At 37.4% G+C, this 17,119-nt stretch overlaps 1 protein-coding gene across 1 annotated transcript in view; it reads left to right on the top strand.

The window, feature by feature from the left end:
* The window catches only part of col13a1 (collagen, type XIII, alpha 1), an 81,028-nt gene that overhangs the window by 41,425 nt on the left and 22,484 nt on the right, over positions 1-17,119 (top strand). The window contains exons 5-19 of the mRNA XM_053502569.1: positions 46-81; positions 1,271-1,297; positions 3,982-4,032; positions 5,885-5,920; positions 8,216-8,242; positions 8,882-8,908; positions 10,446-10,472; positions 10,579-10,605; positions 10,699-10,725; positions 12,678-12,740; positions 14,605-14,697; positions 14,861-14,902; positions 15,017-15,034; positions 15,846-15,872; positions 16,196-16,240. Coding sequence (XP_053358544.1) covers positions 46-81; positions 1,271-1,297; positions 3,982-4,032; positions 5,885-5,920; positions 8,216-8,242; positions 8,882-8,908; positions 10,446-10,472; positions 10,579-10,605; positions 10,699-10,725; positions 12,678-12,740; positions 14,605-14,697; positions 14,861-14,902; positions 15,017-15,034; positions 15,846-15,872; positions 16,196-16,240 — 573 coding nt within the window. The remainder of the gene's footprint in view (positions 1-45; positions 82-1,270; positions 1,298-3,981; positions 4,033-5,884; positions 5,921-8,215; positions 8,243-8,881; positions 8,909-10,445; positions 10,473-10,578; positions 10,606-10,698; positions 10,726-12,677; positions 12,741-14,604; positions 14,698-14,860; positions 14,903-15,016; positions 15,035-15,845; positions 15,873-16,195; positions 16,241-17,119) is intronic.

The raw sequence follows: 17,119 nt of genomic DNA, 5'->3' as shown, positions 1-17,119 counted from the left end.
AAATACTGTTTCTTACTTTCCTCTTGACTTTGCATTGATCATTAGGGAGACAAAGGATCAATGGGCATTCCTGGAAGAATGGTGAGTGAAAAACGTGCCTTAAGCCCAGCTAGTTAATGTTTTAAAGCAGGTTTAGGCCTTTCAGTAATTAGTTTGGGATGCTCATGGTATGCTTATGTAATGCAATAAATTACGCATATTCATGTCATGCTATATATTTAACTTTTTGTGCAAGCCTTAAGTCATATGTGATATTTTACCTAAGTTTGACAGGAATCTATAAAGTAAAATCGGTATTTTGTTAAATCATAATGATATACAGTATTTATGCCTTTATCTTAGCACAAAGATCTGTAATTTATCACTTATATATATTTTTAATTCATAAGAAAAACTACCTTCATAAATAGTTGATAGTTTAATTCATATTATTTATATGAGTTAAAAGGAGATTAAAAAAATATGTTATTAATGAGTTAGAGAAGTATATTGTTATAATTGTGTCTTGTTCAGGTTTTAAAACCCATCCTAAAGAGATATTTATAAAGGATTATAAAGGATTTGTGTGTTATGAATTCAGATGTTTTCATCCCAACATAGCATATTATGAGTAAAATAAATCATGACCTGCTCCAAAGCACTGACATGCCATAAATACTAATATTTAAACAATTAAAACCCACAGTATAACCTAGACTCTATTCATGTTACAGTAATAGAAAATAGTTGACATGTAAGGTATAAATACTGCTTTATTTAAATAATAAAGATACAGTGGTGGCCTCCAGACAGTCTGACTTATAATGGACCCCTTGTGCTACTTTGGGATATAAACAAATTCATTTTCATAGCAGGTTTTTTGGCAGAACTGAACATATTTCTCTGTAGTGTTAAGGAACATAGTCCTGTTCTTAGTAAAAATGTTTTTAAATGCTTTTTTGCTTATCCAGCAGATTTTCTTTATAATTGTCTGTATAAAAAGTTAGTGGCCCCCATCTAGTTTTCATTACTATTTATTACACAGTCAAGCAGTGTGTACAGCAACACTCTGCTCCAGTGCTTCCATGCCCCCATGGCTCCACCATATTAAATATTCCCATCCCAGTATCCTTTCTCCCTGACTCCATGTTCTCCCATTTCCCAACTTTCCAGTGTCCCCACTCAGTCTGCTGCATGTCTGTGTCCTCTCCATGCCTCTCTAACCCTGGTTCCTCTCTCTGTCTCTCTCCTTCACACTGTGCATGTGACTGTGTCTGCTGTGACTGACCAGGGCTTAAAGGGAAGCACAGGGGAAAAGGTAAGTGCAGGACGGCAGCCCGCCTGTGCACAACTAAAAAAAAAAAAATCTCTCACTGTGGGTGGTTTGGGGGCTTAGTCCAAAGTACTGTGTGTGCAGGCGTCATGATTTATATCAGGGAGATTTTGGGCTCTATCTTGAATAGGCCTTGTGGGGGCTCCATTTCTGAAGAGATTTCCCACAACGGTTGGATTACCTGCATTTATTCACCCTGAAGCAGCTCTCCAAAATTTAAAAAAGTTTCAGACACCCAAGACTCACTCTTATAAACAGTGTAATTTTTGGAATGAAAGAGGTTTATAAAGACTAACTGCTCAGAAGTTCATAATCCCTGTTGGTAAAATAGATCTGTGCTTTTGGTGTAATCAAATATGTTATAGTATATTACTTTCGCCGTTTTTGCCAGTTTATTAATTATTTCTGGGAATACAGAGAGAATTTCTAGATACTGTTTTAGTCACAGTGATTAAAGTTTTTTTTCCTTTTTTGAGGCATCACACATTTATTTGCCTGCAACTAAACCAGTACTTGTTGTCAGTACATATACACTTTTATTTTATGGTTTCTGATTCTCCTGAATTGGATGGACTTGGATGTCTAAATTAAATAAAACAGCTTAATGTACAATCTGAGAGCATAACCTGATTTACCCAGTACCAGTCAAAATTAATTCCATGGGATTTGTATTGCTTTCTACATTGTAAAACAATGCTGAAGGCATCGAAAATATGAATCTCATTTAAATCGTTGACTTTAAGATGTGTCTGCTACTTGTTCTTTGTAAAGGCTCTTTTATGAGGTGCAGTTATTTGGTGATTTTTGAGGCTGGTAACTCTAAATGAACTTCTCCTCTGCAGCAGAGGTCTTTCTTTCCTGGGACGGTCTTAATGAGAGCCAGTTTTATCATTTTGCTTGATAGGATTGCAAATGCACCTGATAGTACTGTCCTTGCAAGAACTGTTCCAGATCAGCTGACCTTCATGTCCTAAAATAAAACTGAATTTTGTTGTTGTTCTTACTTAATTACTTTATTTTATATTTGTTCATTAATTGTTTGGAAATCTCCAGTTTTGTTCTAGAATGTGGAAAATAAGTCACTAAACAAAAAACATTTAATTAAAGTTTGGTGTGTTCAAAGCTGTTCAAAGCTTTGACTGGTACTGTACAGTATGTGAACCTTTCTATGGTGCAGGTCTCATTGGACCCCAGAATGGCTACATTTTACTATAGATTAATCCCAATTCTTAACAGCCCTTAAACCAAATAAAATTTAAACAAAAGGGCAAAGAGTAGATGGTGCAGGTGTGGGCAGGAATGCGTGCTGTCTCAGGGCTCTGGGTCGAGAACATCAAAGCATGGCCAGTCTCTGGAAATAAACCCCCAGAACATGTAGTCATTTAAAATGTCCAGGTTTGGAGAAGTACATCCAAACTATTTGTGAAATTTGCTGTGTTCCTCCAAATCTTTTTCAGATTTAAAATAATTTTTACAAGTTTGATTAAATTAGGGCTTCCTGATGCAGAGTCCTGATTGAGCAGAAGATCCTGGTTGATGTATAGATCTTTTCTGCATATCTAAAATAGCAGCTTAAGATGTTCATATTGTCTGGAGTATGTAACTGTACCTTTAAACTCTCCAGGTTTTTTTTTCTTTTTTTTTTTCTTTTTTTTTTCTGGTTACTTGTGTAATGTTCAGGAACGCATTAAAAAATGAGAAGCAGCAATAGCTATAAGTAATTGCTTCACTGTTTTAAAAATCCTCAGCCAGTATATTTCATTTTACTTAGAAGGCTCTCTTTAAGGATTTGAAATCGAGTAAGTCCATTTTGGTCATTAGTGTTGTCCTGAAAAGTGCAGTTTAATTTATTTGTCAGTTTTATGGCTAGATTTCACTCCTCTGCTTTGACTGATTATGTATGGATTTACAGCCGAGTTACTAACAACTTTTCAAGCTCTTCCGTTGGCCTGTTGGACAGATCTCTATAAGGTTCTCTTGGATCACAGCTTCAACAAAAATGCTTGGGAGTCTTTTTCTTTTTGTCTGGCCTGATTTCGCTACTGATAGACCTCATCACTTTCCCTCAATAATAGCCAACAAAGCTTACAAATGCACAAAAATACACAAAAGAATTTGTCAAAAGCCTTTAAATGACCCGTTACTGCACAGATGACTGGGTCATCAAAGGTGTATCCGTGATAGGGTTTTGTTGGAAAGGGCTAATTAGCGAAAGTGCTAGAAACAGGATAACATTTTACTCTGGCCACAACATTTTGTGGGATTGTGCTTCGAGGCTGGGTACACCATTAAGGACTGTGCAAAATGCCTTATTTATGCCAGAAAACCAGCCCACAGGGCCTTGCTCTGTTTATTCTACAGTGTAGTCTGACCTTCCCAGCTATCAACACTTAAAGTGTATGTTTAAAACCCAAAATCAAGCAAGACACACTGACACATGCATGTTTCCTAGCCACTCAGTTCAGAATGTCTTGAGACTATATACAGGCTAGTGACAGGGAATTTTCCCCAGACGCCAAAGATTGTTTAATGGGCTGTTTCTGGTATACTTCGTTTGGCATTTCATGCTGAGCGTAGCTAAGACACTATAGTACTATAGTACTATTCTCTTTCTTTCTTTTTTCTTTGTTACTTCTTCTGATCATCTCTATCTCTCTGTCTGTTCTTAGGGAGCTCCAGGAGAGCCAGGTCTATCTATCATTGGCCCACGAGGACCTCCTGTAAGTGTCGTCACTGGCACCAATAAAACCTCACATTACTTCCGAATAAAATTCTTCATAAATTTACAGCTCCCTTTTTGTGCCATGTCCCACTAGTTGGTTTAACTTGACAAACCAACACTTATTATACCAGCAGTATTATAGGAAGGAAAGAATTTAAAGTGCTCATTTCTCTTCTGCAGTGTACCGTTTCTAATGGAGATGAATTAAACAGAATCCCCATAGCAGGTTGTATGGAAATACTTAAGCTTCATTTAAACACCGAAGGGCCTTAAGTTGCCTATAATGATGGTCATTTGGAACCCCATCTTCATTAGTGAGAGAAACGAAAACATCCTAATTTACAAGATAATGATCCAGACACTAGACTCCTAGATTGCCTACTATTGTATTGCATCTACAAATGAGTATTTTATGCTCCAGATGTAATGGGGCTTACCCCAAACTCAGCACTCGCACCCTATCTGCAGTCCACATTCCAAGCAGAAGACAAAAGGGTAAAGTTTCGCCCTCAGAAGTACAATTTTTCCTTTTGATTATCCTGTGAAATGCTCTGGCCATTCTTCGTCCTGCGGTTTTCCAATCCATCCCCCAGCACTCCTGGTTGACAGACCCGAGATACCTTACGGCAGGGCCAGCAGACTGCTTAGGCAAGACCAGACATCTGGTTTTGAGCTTGCTGATTACATGCCTCTCCGTACCCAAGTCCTTACACTAGTCATAAGGCACTAGTAGGAGACAGCAGGCTGTGAGAGACAGGGTCGTGGCAGAGGGAAATGTCAAAGCAGGATTGCCTTAGGAAGGGACCTCTCCCAGCACGCGAGCAGAGAGAGTGGGCTTTGTGCTGAGTGGGTCACTGGGGTTGATTTGAAAGAGAGGTGTGGAGAGGCCAACGGAAATGATAAATCAGCCAGGTGGACCTGACTGAGTGCACTGTTACAATCCCTTTCTCACACATAAATGAAGAGATTAGAGAAGAGAATGAGCACTTATCGGGGCCCACATGGACAAGGTCTTATAAAGTCCTTATGTTACTACCATTGCATTACCATTAAATTGCACTTTTTTGTAATAAGATGCTGATGTATTTCATAATAACAATACAACAGAAATACAGAACTAAATATAGTGTGCAGTAGGCAGGTAGCACAGAAAAGCACATGGTCCCAACAATGGGTGTATTTTATTTTTAATCCCAGACTATTATTCCCCCTTTTTTCAACTGTAGAGTTGATCACTATTGCGAGAGACTCTATGCAAGATCTGTTTTCCCAGTAACTACCTAGGAGCCAGACATATACGTAATCTCTTTCATTACTTGCACTCACTTCTTCCTTGTAATTTCTTCTAGTTTTCATTCACCACCTATTACCTCTTTTTTTCTGAGGATATTTAATGACTTCTTCCTGTCTTAAGGGCACTAAAAGATTTTACCAGCAGAGCAACCTTGATATTGTGTCCAGGGAAATGTAGTACTAATGATAAGTGACACGTACTTATTCAATTTGGTAACTTCCATGTTGGTTTTCACTTATTGGATTTGTATTGTTTTGTTTATCTAATGCATCTAATGCAGGATTTCACAACCTACTTTAGTTTTTGACCGTGCGTTTTGTTTCCGCATCCCACACAAAAGGCTCCCCACAGGCAACAGGGAGTGTTTTTTTAACACTGACCTGAGCTCACATCACTTATTAGTGTGTGTGTGTGTGTGTGTGTGTGTGTGTGTCTGTGATAAATCAGTACACTCCTCAAAAAAGAATTTTTGTTATTTTGTGTATATATATTGCAGTAATAATATGTGCATGTAATAATTCCGCTGTTGCCTTTCTCTTTGTGTGTCTCCATTCAGGGTCAGCCGGGCACTAGAGGATTTCCTGGCTTTCCGGTATGTCACTTGCATGACCTTACAGTAATAACCAAAATTGTGTATATAATAGTAGTAATAAAAGTAGAAATAAGTAAAAAAAAATATATATATATTGATAAGAAGTTAAGGAAAAAAAAACAATAGTAATAGTAGAAGAAGAAGATCATCAATATTTTTGCACATAGTAAAGATTTTAGTCAGCAATTTGCTGGCAGAATGTCTATTAAAGCAATATGAAGCGCACTTATGTCCAGGGAGAGTAGGTGGTGTGTAACCATCCATGTTTTACATTATAAAAAAGAGCAAAATAGGCCATAATAATATTTTAGTGAACAACCACATACAGTTTAATCTTGCATGAGGTGTGTTTAAGTCAAACGGGGACTGCAGAGCACAGCTATGAAAGTATTTCTCTATATAATACCCTGATACACTAATGCACTTACCCAGTGCTTGAATGTTAAAGTTTTTCAGTACGGCAGAGCCTGCTTCACATCTGAAATGCTGGCCTCCCATGTTTAAGGATCGAAACATGTGGAAATTGTGTTCAGAACTGCACTGCATGTGGCATGTGGCAATAATTCCCAGCTAAGTTTATGTAACGTGCAAGTGGTGTTTGTGAATGATTGTGTGTTCAGTTCCCACAGACAGATGCGTCTCTTTTGCATTTTGGTGACAAATTATTTGTCGATATTAAAGGATCAGCTGTTCCTCTCACTGAATGTTGATGGGAACGACTGCAGTGGGCTCTGGGCCACCTCGGCCCGGGATCATCATTCACAGACCTTCTTTAAAACTTTTTATTCCTTAAACAACCATGTAGGAAGATGTATCCCCTGGTTCTGGCAAAGAGGTTAATGTGCTTTAGAAGTGTTAAATTATTGTACACTACATAAAAAAGGAGTCAGCAAATAAGTGTCAGATCACAGCTTTTTTTAATAGTAAGGGTAAGAGCATTTCCACACACACACAATGAGACAAGAAGTCACAGGATTGGGACTAAACAGCTGTGTGGTAATAAGAAAACCACATGTTAGTGAGACTAATTGGGAAACAGAAGGCTTTACTTTGCTGGGAAGCTAAAAGCAATAACTTTGGAGCAATGTTAAAAGGTCATGTTGGGGCACGTCAGGATAAGAAAGGAAGTTCATGAAACAAAACGGAAAACATAAAGAAAACAGAAGAAGAAAAAAACTTTCAAAAGGCCAAAAAGACATTCATCATGCACAGGACAGATTATTTAATTTGGACAAGTCTAGACTTAGCAACATTATGTGATAATAAAATGAAGTCAGCTGCCCACCTGAGTGTCCTGAATGACCAAGTTATCCCGTCAATGGAGTTTTTCTTCCCTGATGGCACAAGACATATTCCAGGGCCACAATGGCAAGGCTCTTTACGCTTAAATTGTGAAAGAGTGGTTCTGGGAGCATGTGGAATCATTTTCACACATGAATTGGCCACTATTTAAGGTCCTTGGGATGTGCAGGAGAAGAGTGGTTCGACACTCCTGTCATCGAGGTCAAGGTCACAGTGAAAAATGTAAGTCCGGATGGAAACATTGCATAAGGTCATTGAACCAGTGACAGAGGTAACATGTGCCATATTTAGTGCTAAAAGGGGTCCAATGATATATTTTTGCCCCTGGTATTGTATTTTCTTCATTTAAAAGATTTATTGTTATAATGAATGAAAATGATCTGCCATTGGAATAAGCAAGTTAAAAGCTTGAAATAAGCAGCGATAACTAAAACTAATTTTTCTTAGTGACCGGTTAATGATAATACTAGCTAAGGAATGGAAAATATCTACAATATACAGTAGTCACATTTATTCACAATTTCCTATTATAATATAAAAACAAACCAAATATGACACTATATAAACCTATTTTTGGTCATAGTTGCTCATTTCAAGCTTTAAATTTGCTTATTTAACTCAAACTATTGTCTGACATACAACCAGCATGGAAAATGTAATTTTTAAAAAGAATAAATAAATGATATATTTATTTTATCTGCTGTGGTCCTGTAGACCAATTCCTTTTCGGTGTTTATTACCATGCATGTACTAAGTCGTGATCTACTGGGCACACATTGGGTCCATGTGAATACAGTAGCTTTACTGTTCCAATTTGTTCTTCTAGTATGTGGGTTTTAATATTTGACTTGTGCCTTTGGTCTGACCTTTTGAGGAAATCTTTTTCTCCCATAAACATCCTCACACTAGATTAGCGATCTACACAGCCATGGAAGTCTTTCTTTCTCAGGGTTTTTGTGTTAAAGTCTCTCCTTTGTATGTTCTTTTTTTTAGGGTCCGATTGGCTTGGATGGCACACCTGTAAGTCTCCTTACAAATGTTCATTAGATGCTTTTAAGTCTTCAGAATCTGAAATGCTTACTTCAATTTATTTAAAGCACGTTGATAACATTAGTTACATTTATGCCTAGGTTAACTGTACTAAAAATGATCTTTAGTGACTTTCTAAATAAATTAGCTATTACATAAAATAAAATAAGCGGGACTTATTTAAAATAAAGTGGTTTAGTGGTTAGCACTGTCGCCTTGCACCTCCAGGGTCGAGGGTTCTATTCCCGCCTTGGGTCTGTGTGCGTGAAGTGCATGTTCTCCCTGTGCTTGGTGGGTTTCCTCTGGGTACTCCAGTTTCCTCCAACAGGTCAAAGACATGCAGATATTAGGTTAATTGGTGTTTCCAAATTACCTGTAGTATATAAATGAGCATGTGTGTGTGTGTGTGTGTATGCCCTATGATGGATTGGCACCCAGTCCAGGGTGTACCCTGCCTTGTGCCCTAAGTCTCCTGGGATAGGCTCCAGGCCATTTCAGGATAAAGCGGTATAGATAATGAATAACTAAGGGAGTGGGGTAAAATAAAATAACTGGCTATCTGCAACGAGAAAAAAACAGACGAAAACTTAAATAAAGTGTTAAATTATGTGTTTTGTTTTTTGTTCACAGGGACAAAATGGTCAGAAAGGGGACATGGTAAGCATCCTGCTACTGCAGTAGTACTTCTCGTGCTCCAGTCATGAAATTGTGTAGATCTAATCCACCAAGAAGCTCACTTACATCACACAGGAAAGCAATTATCATAAAGAGAATTCATAAAATGAAGTCATTTTTTTCTGAAGATAGCTTAGAAAACTGATATTTATGTAGCTTGTTGAACCTGGCCACATGACGCCTCAAGGATAGCAGGGTTACACACAGAGATTACTGATTTCCTTTTTAGGGACAACAAATTGATCTCAGGAAAGTCTTGGTAATTAGCTGATGAGTTGAATCAGTTGTGTTAAATGAGGCAGAATGGTAAACTCTGCAACGGCCTCTCAATCCTGAAGTGTAACCCCCCTGTACTAAGAAAACAGTTTAAGTTGATTTATTGGCAATGTAACTTGATAGATTCATGATACTGTTGTTTCTAACAAAGGAAAACATTACCCATCGTTAAGTGAACAATACACTGAAGTCTAGTTAGTTTCACCTAAATATTATATATATATATATATATATGTGTGTGTGTGTGTGTGTGTGTGTATATATATTTTTTTATAGGTGATAAAAAAAAGAAAGCCATGAACTACTGTAAAAGTGGGGCATACCTACAAGGTATCATGAATAACGCCAAGTTATAAGTATTAAGTCTCCCTGCATCATGTTGACACCTTTATGGGGTCAGCTTGGCTGTTGGATCGCCCTCACAGGGCTTGTGACTGAAGCACAATGACCCTTTAAAAATACACACAACCTTCTGAGGCTACAAACCCACCTTTATTTGGGATTCAGATTCTCCCTCTTGTTTTAGCATTCTGATAATTTGGTTGTTTTTCTAATAATAGCAGATGCTCCAGTGTCTATGCTATTACTTTAGTATGTTATGTATTTGAATGAAGCTTTATTCTTGTCCAGCGTTTGGGTCTTAAAGTGTATTTCAGATTTTCATCAGCAGGGGATATTTGTCTTATTCAACCTCTTTTGCAGCGCTGATTGGTGCTCCCTTATGCGAGCGTGCACCACCTCTCGGGTGCTGGCGGCCCACAGAAGCTCGCTCCCACTAGCCAAAACAAATTTCATGGCTGTCCACTCCAGGCCTGGACTAGTTCATCAAATAACTGAGGCTGAAGAGCTGAAAAACATGTTTTAACTATGAGCCCATTTCCGCTGCTTTTCCCTCTTTACCAAAATAAGATTTTTTTAAAGGTTTTTTTGCTGCAGTTATTTATACAGTATGAAACATATTTGCGGTGGTGTGAGAGTGAACATTGTATTAATTTTTGTTGGAAGAACTTTATGTTTAGCTAATCTGTGTATTTGCACAGGATTAATATGATATATTCATGTCAGAGAGGAGACGTGTAAAATGTATTAACAAATTTCCTTTAAAGATTTTGATTATTAATGTATTAATGTTAAATTAAGAACCTTCCTTTAGAAAATGTGATTAATAATAAATGTATTAATGTTAAATTAAGAAACTCCATTTTAAAAATGTGATTAATTATTAATGTCTTAATGCTACTAGGGCCCACCTGGTCCCAAAGGACTTCCTGTAAGTATTTATTATCTTTTTTATTCTATTATACTATTGTACTCTATGCTAGTTCACAGTATTATACTTCTTGAACATTTATTTACATTATTATTGGTTTTATTAGGGTGAACCAGGTCCAAAAGGGGAAAAGGTTTGGATACATTTTTAAATATAGCCTATGCGTTATCACTTAATTTATACATTTTTTAGTTCCTCACAAGTCTTGTCCTTGTGTGTTTTTTAGGGTGTGTGTGGTGATTATACACATCGGGTGAGTGAAAGTTTGTCTTATACTGCGCTGTGCTTTATATTTAAAGAATACTTTGAACTTTTAATAATAATAATAATAATAATAATAATAATAATAATAATGCACCAGCATTTTGTATGTTATTTTGCTTTGCCTCAGTAATTTGTCTTTTTTTTAACCCCAAAAAAGATAAAACAGAGTGATGTAATTACCTTTCTGTAAAAAAAATAAAATGAAAGCAAAGAACACTGGTTTGATAAATTGGTAAAGTTCGTGATGGATAGCACATGTAACATGTGGAGCTAGAGACCCTCGGTGCTTTTCTCTGGGGTAATAGCGTTCCGCTGAAAGCAAGACGACTGTACAAGCGGCTTACTGAAAAAGATCTGATAAGGATTTCTGATAATTAGTGCCAAGAAAAAGATTTTGTGTTCTGGGATTAGCTTACAAGTTGTTCAGTCATTTCCTAGCTAATTGTTGTAGAATCCAGTTTATTATAGAAATTGGTTGAGGTTTAGCAGTATGTTATAGTGAATTAAACTAAGACTCAACTGGAGTCATATCAAAATGTTTTAAAGTAAATTGACTACAAGGTAAAAAAATTTTTTTTAATTCTATTAAAAACTCTAGTTAACAATGAAATGGCTTCGGGTAAAATGGCTTTAGACAGCAGACTATCTAAAGGATCATGTTAAGTGCATGAACGACAAGTCTCTAAGTGGGAGGTCTGTGCTGGCGGGTGCTTACAGTTATGTTAAGCGGAGCCAAGAGGTCACAGGTTTCAAGACAGGAAGAACTACTTCATGAAACAGAGATGGGAATCACTTAGTGCTTGTGTGTTTTGCGTTTTGGTATGTGCATTCACGTGCGCATATGGTTGTGTGTGCGTGCGTGCGTGTGTGTGTGTGTGTGTGTGTGTGGTGGGACACTTTAAGCAGGGACGTCCAGTGAAAACTCTGGCAGCATTACGCTCCAGTCAGGCTCTGATGTTAAAGGTTTGTGGGGTCCCCCCTTACCCCCAGTGTGTGTGTTTAAGCCATGCTGCAAAGAGAGAACAGATAAGGCCTGTCCTCTGACTAAGCCAGGGGGGGAGAGACAAGAGCCTGTCACCAAATTATATGCAATAATTAATAAGTTTTCTTTATGCATAGTGACTGCACCCCTTTTTTTTTGTTTTTATCACTATTTCACGAGTCCTTAAATGCATTTTTATTATTTTTAAAATGGAATTATCTGACTGTTGGGACACTAAATGCAAAGAAACATTGCAAAACAAAGACAAGTTTTGCACTGCTTCTGTATGTTTTAAGTTCCAGCTCATTCGGGTAAGTTACAAAAGTGTAAAATATGAGTCAGTATCTGCTGTTTTGGGAATTTGAGGGGTTTAGTTACTAGTATAGATCAGTGGGAATTTGGTTAGCAACTTTTCAATCTGTACTTTATAATGCTGGTGATCTCAACAGAAACGGCGTATTGTCCACCCATGTGCTGGAGGACAGGCCGCAGTAAGTCTGTTGCTAAACTCTCTTTGTGGCAAGACTGAAGTCTGCACAGCACTGATGCAGGACACAGGAACCAAATGACAGTGGATTGAGATATCTGAATCCTGTTAAAATAAAATACCTCCTCATCAGCCCTGTTCAGTTTTTTGACCTTTGGGCTTGGATGCTGCATACAATTTGGCTTCCTGTTTAAAACAGTTATCTCACCACTGTAACTGATTACTGGGTTCTGTTTGTCAGTTCTCATGCCTTTTTCACTCTTTCTCTCCTTTCCACCTTGATCTCTTTCTTTTATTTCTCCCTGCCTTGCTGTTTCCCTGTTATTTACTCTTTTGCATTTATTTCTCTGTTTCTTTTCCTTTTCCCCTCTGCATCTCGCTGACACCGTTTCCTTCCTTTGGCCTGCTGGTCAACTTGTTGCCCTCGTGACTTTTTGCACTGCGGCCCACCTGTGCTTTGTGACCTGAGCAGATGTTGCCCATCACCGTGCGCAACATGCCCTCAATAAGCCCTCTAATTCTAAAGCGCCTCAAGGTACATCTCTCTCTGCCATCCTCCTTACCACTTGCCGAGGATGCCAGCTACCGTCGACCAACTGCCAGCTGAACTCACACCTAATCACATTACTAAACCCTCCATGGACAACTGTGTTTACAAGCCTTCACTTTAAGTACTGGAAATGTGAGAACAGCAACAGAACTGGTCCATCCCTTTATTGACCTATGTCCACTGTAGTCAAATAAGATAGTAACTTATCTGAGATTTTACAATGGTTTCTCAGTTTGACATTTGTAGTTGTGATTTAGCATTTATTGGCATTCTTAAATACTGACACGCTATTTCTCAAAGCCATAGGCATTTACATTTGAATGTTCAACCAGTGCCAAAGCAAGCTTTCCAAGAAATGATAAATTTTATGTCCTCACCTAGATATCTCCATGGTAATTCTATACAAGTAAATGGGCAATTATTAGCACACTGGCAGGAAGTTATCTTGGAAAACTAAAAAATTAAAGTTTTTTTTCCTGTGCTTTCAGTGATAAAAGGTCAAAAACCACAGTGGTCAAGAGGGTTTAAAGCTACCAATTGAGACAAATGATGTTATCACAAGCTCGGCTTCCATTATATTCTCTAAAGAAAATATTGTAACCGAGTGACATTTATATAAACCTATAAAGTACAGAAAATTCAGTACTCAAGCCCATTCTGCAGTTTTCATAATGTCAGGCTAAAAGTAACAAAAGAATGGGATCAAAAGCTTATTTGCCAGGAAAGTAAGGACTGCCCAAAAGAGCATGCCAGCCCTGCTTCCTGTTCTTAAAGCCTCTCTTTGCATTCATGCTGTAATGGCTTACTTGTACACCTCGCCCTGGCAAAGACCGACCTCGGCTGGCATCCATCCCTTATATTGTTCCTACAGGTGTATGTGTGTGAGTGTACCAGGATAATGCACCATGTTTGGAGACAATACTCCCTGTTGAGGTCCACTGACTAAAGAAAATAGTGGAAACTAGCTCCACTTGGAGAGGGTTAGAGTTCTGATTTCTGACCCATCTGGACAGGAGTAATGAAGCGAATTCATTTAGTGAATTGATTTCTAGAATAATAAATCATGTCTACCGAGGCCCATTCAAAATATTAATAAAAAAAGATGACTTCTAAATTTTATGGTGTGTTATCTAGAGTTACTCAAATATTGCAATGCAAGAAATATAAAGGATAATTTTTTTTAAAGAATACTTACAGAGAATATTTGTCTTTTTATAACTTGAACACTTTGCATCTTTAATTTTCAATTCAAGTGGCCAGAGTATTTAAAACATTATTAATAATACAATCATACATTAACTTACTTCCTATTTCAATGTCCCCTGTTGATTTTGTTTGTATTTTATTCTCTTTCTGTCATTTTTTTAACACCAAAGAAGGTTTTAGGAGAACATGCCTTAGTTCCAGGTCCTAATTTTGACAGGGTCCCGTGAAAGCAGAATGAGTGCGCGGTTTCCTGGTCAGTGGTCAGAACGCTGAAGCTTTTTAGCTGAACCTAAGCCACATTGGCATGGTTCCGATAAATGTACAGCCAACACTCAATGACTGCGATTGTTTTCCAAACATGGTTCTCTCTCAGTGAAGTTTGATAACCACCGGTAGAATAACCACTTAAATTACTCCCATTCCATTTGATGAAAACCACAACATGCTTTAATTTCATTTTCAACTCAGCCATAAGGATTTGCTTCCTTTTCATTTCAGTCTCTGTGAATACAATTTTCAGTTCAAGCATCTATAATATAGACTGGAATTGAAACACAAGGGATCCTAAAGCTGATGTTGAATGTTCTGTGCATAAAATATTTGTTGGCTTCTTTAACTAAGATTGTAGTGTTTTGTCTTACAGCAGGGCGAACCTGGAGCACAGGGACCACCGGGCCCTCCTGGCCCCCCAGGGCCTCCTGGTAGCCAAGGATTGACTGGTGCTAATGGGCCACCGGTAAGAATCACTAATGTTAATCTGGTTGCTAGGTTTCATCTTGAGGGCCTTGATTGTAGGTAATCTCTGGGTTTATGGTAAATAATGTATACATAACAAAGGTATGCATACATACCTTTTTTTACCAATCATTTCTTATATGGAAATATGTTTTTTGATGAAGGGAAAACCTGGAGAACCTGGAAAACCGGGAAAAGACCTAAGGGTGTGTAAATGCATACATAACACTGTCTCTCTTCTAGCTCCTCTTTACAGCATAAAGATTTTAAGTAATTTTTTTTGCCATTTTAGTAATTAGCATTTTTTGTGCAATTTTCAGATGTTGACAGGAATGAAGGTAAGCTTTATAAAAAATATATTATTTAATGCTAAAACATTATAGTTATAGGACAAAACAGTCAGGTGAACCCCTGAAGTCCCTAAACATAACGGTCTAATGGCTTCTTACCTTTTAATATTTTGATTCGACAGACCACACACAGTACACTGCTTAAGAAGGTGTCTTGTTCAGGTTGATTAATAATTACCTTACAAACCTAGCGATTAATTACCTATTGTAACTTGTGCAGTATTACTTGTGCAGAGTCCTAGCTTTAACCTTTTTGAGTTTTAGTCCAGCTGTGTCAACAGCGTTTTTCTAGGTGTTATAAACAGTTCTAAGGTTCAGGCAAGGTTCAGCCATTTACAGTGAGGTTGCAGACTTGTGCTACCAGTACAGAAGGGATATGCTGCATTTCACTGGTCTGTATGGCTGTTGGATAATTCTCCATTTCCCCTGATGCATTAATTGCCATGGATTGTTTAGGTTGGAGAATTTTAACTGTTGTAAGTTGAAACATGCAGGGCCCATAAAATAGCACACCCAAGCTCCATATAAAAGCAACACACTAGTTTATATAAGCAAGAGCCAGACATGTCTTTTGTGGATGTCCAAGATGCTATAAAGGAAATTGTCCTGATCATAAGTGAAAAGACTTCATATAATTAGAAAATCAGCTGAAACTCTTTAAATCAAGCAAAAATAACTTCTCAATAAGAGCATTTACTATGCAATCTAATGCTGTTTTGTATTCAGTCCAGCAAAGTGATTAATGGCAATAGATTGTCATGACTGCTTTGAAGTATCTGACTTTTGCTTTTAATTATAGGGAGAGCCAGGTGTACCAGGCCAAAAGGTGGGTCTCTTAAGTCAAAGGCATATATTAATTTATAATCAAATATTTGTTAAATTTATGTTTTTATGAATATGGAGACCCATTGTATAAAACTGTATGACAAATTAGTAAAATACTGTTTATTTTTTAGGATGAAAATTCATATTTGTAATTTTGCATGCCATGCAGCAGAAAATTGTTATTATTGTCTGAATCATTTGTTAACCATTTAATCTGAAGAGTTTTACAATATAGATAAACTTTCAATGTCATGCCTACCAAATAAATACTAGATTATAGGTAAGGATATTCTTTTACTAAGACTACAATTTTTCTCTGTGCAGGGTGACCGTGGTGAGACAGGGTTAACTGGACCTGAAGGCCTAAAGGTGAGGAATGATCATCTTTGAGCATCATGGTTATCTTACTGAACAGACCATTCCACCATACAGTATTAACTTCTTTGTGCAGGATTCTGTCAGTCACCATTGTAAATAAAGTCTTTAGTGTACTTTAGTTTTTGGTACATGTATAACCCCGGTGCATCTTCCTTCTGTCCAATTTAAATGAGTTAGTGAGAACAGCAATCACATTTTGGGACTGGCCAAAATATTCGATCTGAACCTATCTGAGGCAGTCTCTGTGTTTTGAAAATCTGGAAAGTATAAAAATTAAAATGAAAGCAATTTAAAGCTGGATACAATACACAGAACATTTTAAGCTAGTTACTAATAGCTAGCTACTATTTTCTGTTGTGCCAGCTCCGTGTTCTCCATGGTTAGGTGATTCTTCTGATTTGTACAGGCACGCATGAAAGTTTGTTTACTTTGTTCCATCGCCATATTCTGATGATTGAAAGCATGTGATGAGTGCGTTTTTGGTCCCGAATACCCCTCAGCCAACATTTATTTTTTTTGCGTTTTGGTTTGGTTATAGGTATGTGCAGTGGGAAACCAAACCATATAGCCAACAAGCCAAAAGTATCAATTTCACACTGATTGGGACTCCATTAATGGACTAACATATGTGAAAGTACCCTAAGAAAACACATACTGTATATACAGATACATACAGAGAAAGAAATAAAAACAGTGAGCCAGCCTCTATCTTCTTACTTCATCATATAGATTTCATTCTATTTCCAAAGCCTAAAGGACTTTCCCACGCTCCAATATTTCTAATGCCTTTGCAGTAAATTATGTCATAATTTCATGTGACTTATCCATATCAGCACTATTTAAATTTCTTTTTTAGCTCATATGTTTTTC

Source organism: Clarias gariepinus, chromosome 8 (assembly GCF_024256425.1).
Source record: "Clarias gariepinus isolate MV-2021 ecotype Netherlands chromosome 8, CGAR_prim_01v2, whole genome shotgun sequence".
Classification (NCBI taxonomy): Eukaryota; Metazoa; Chordata; class Actinopteri; order Siluriformes; family Clariidae; genus Clarias; species Clarias gariepinus.
This window is presented reverse-complemented; position numbering and strand designations above follow the sequence as displayed.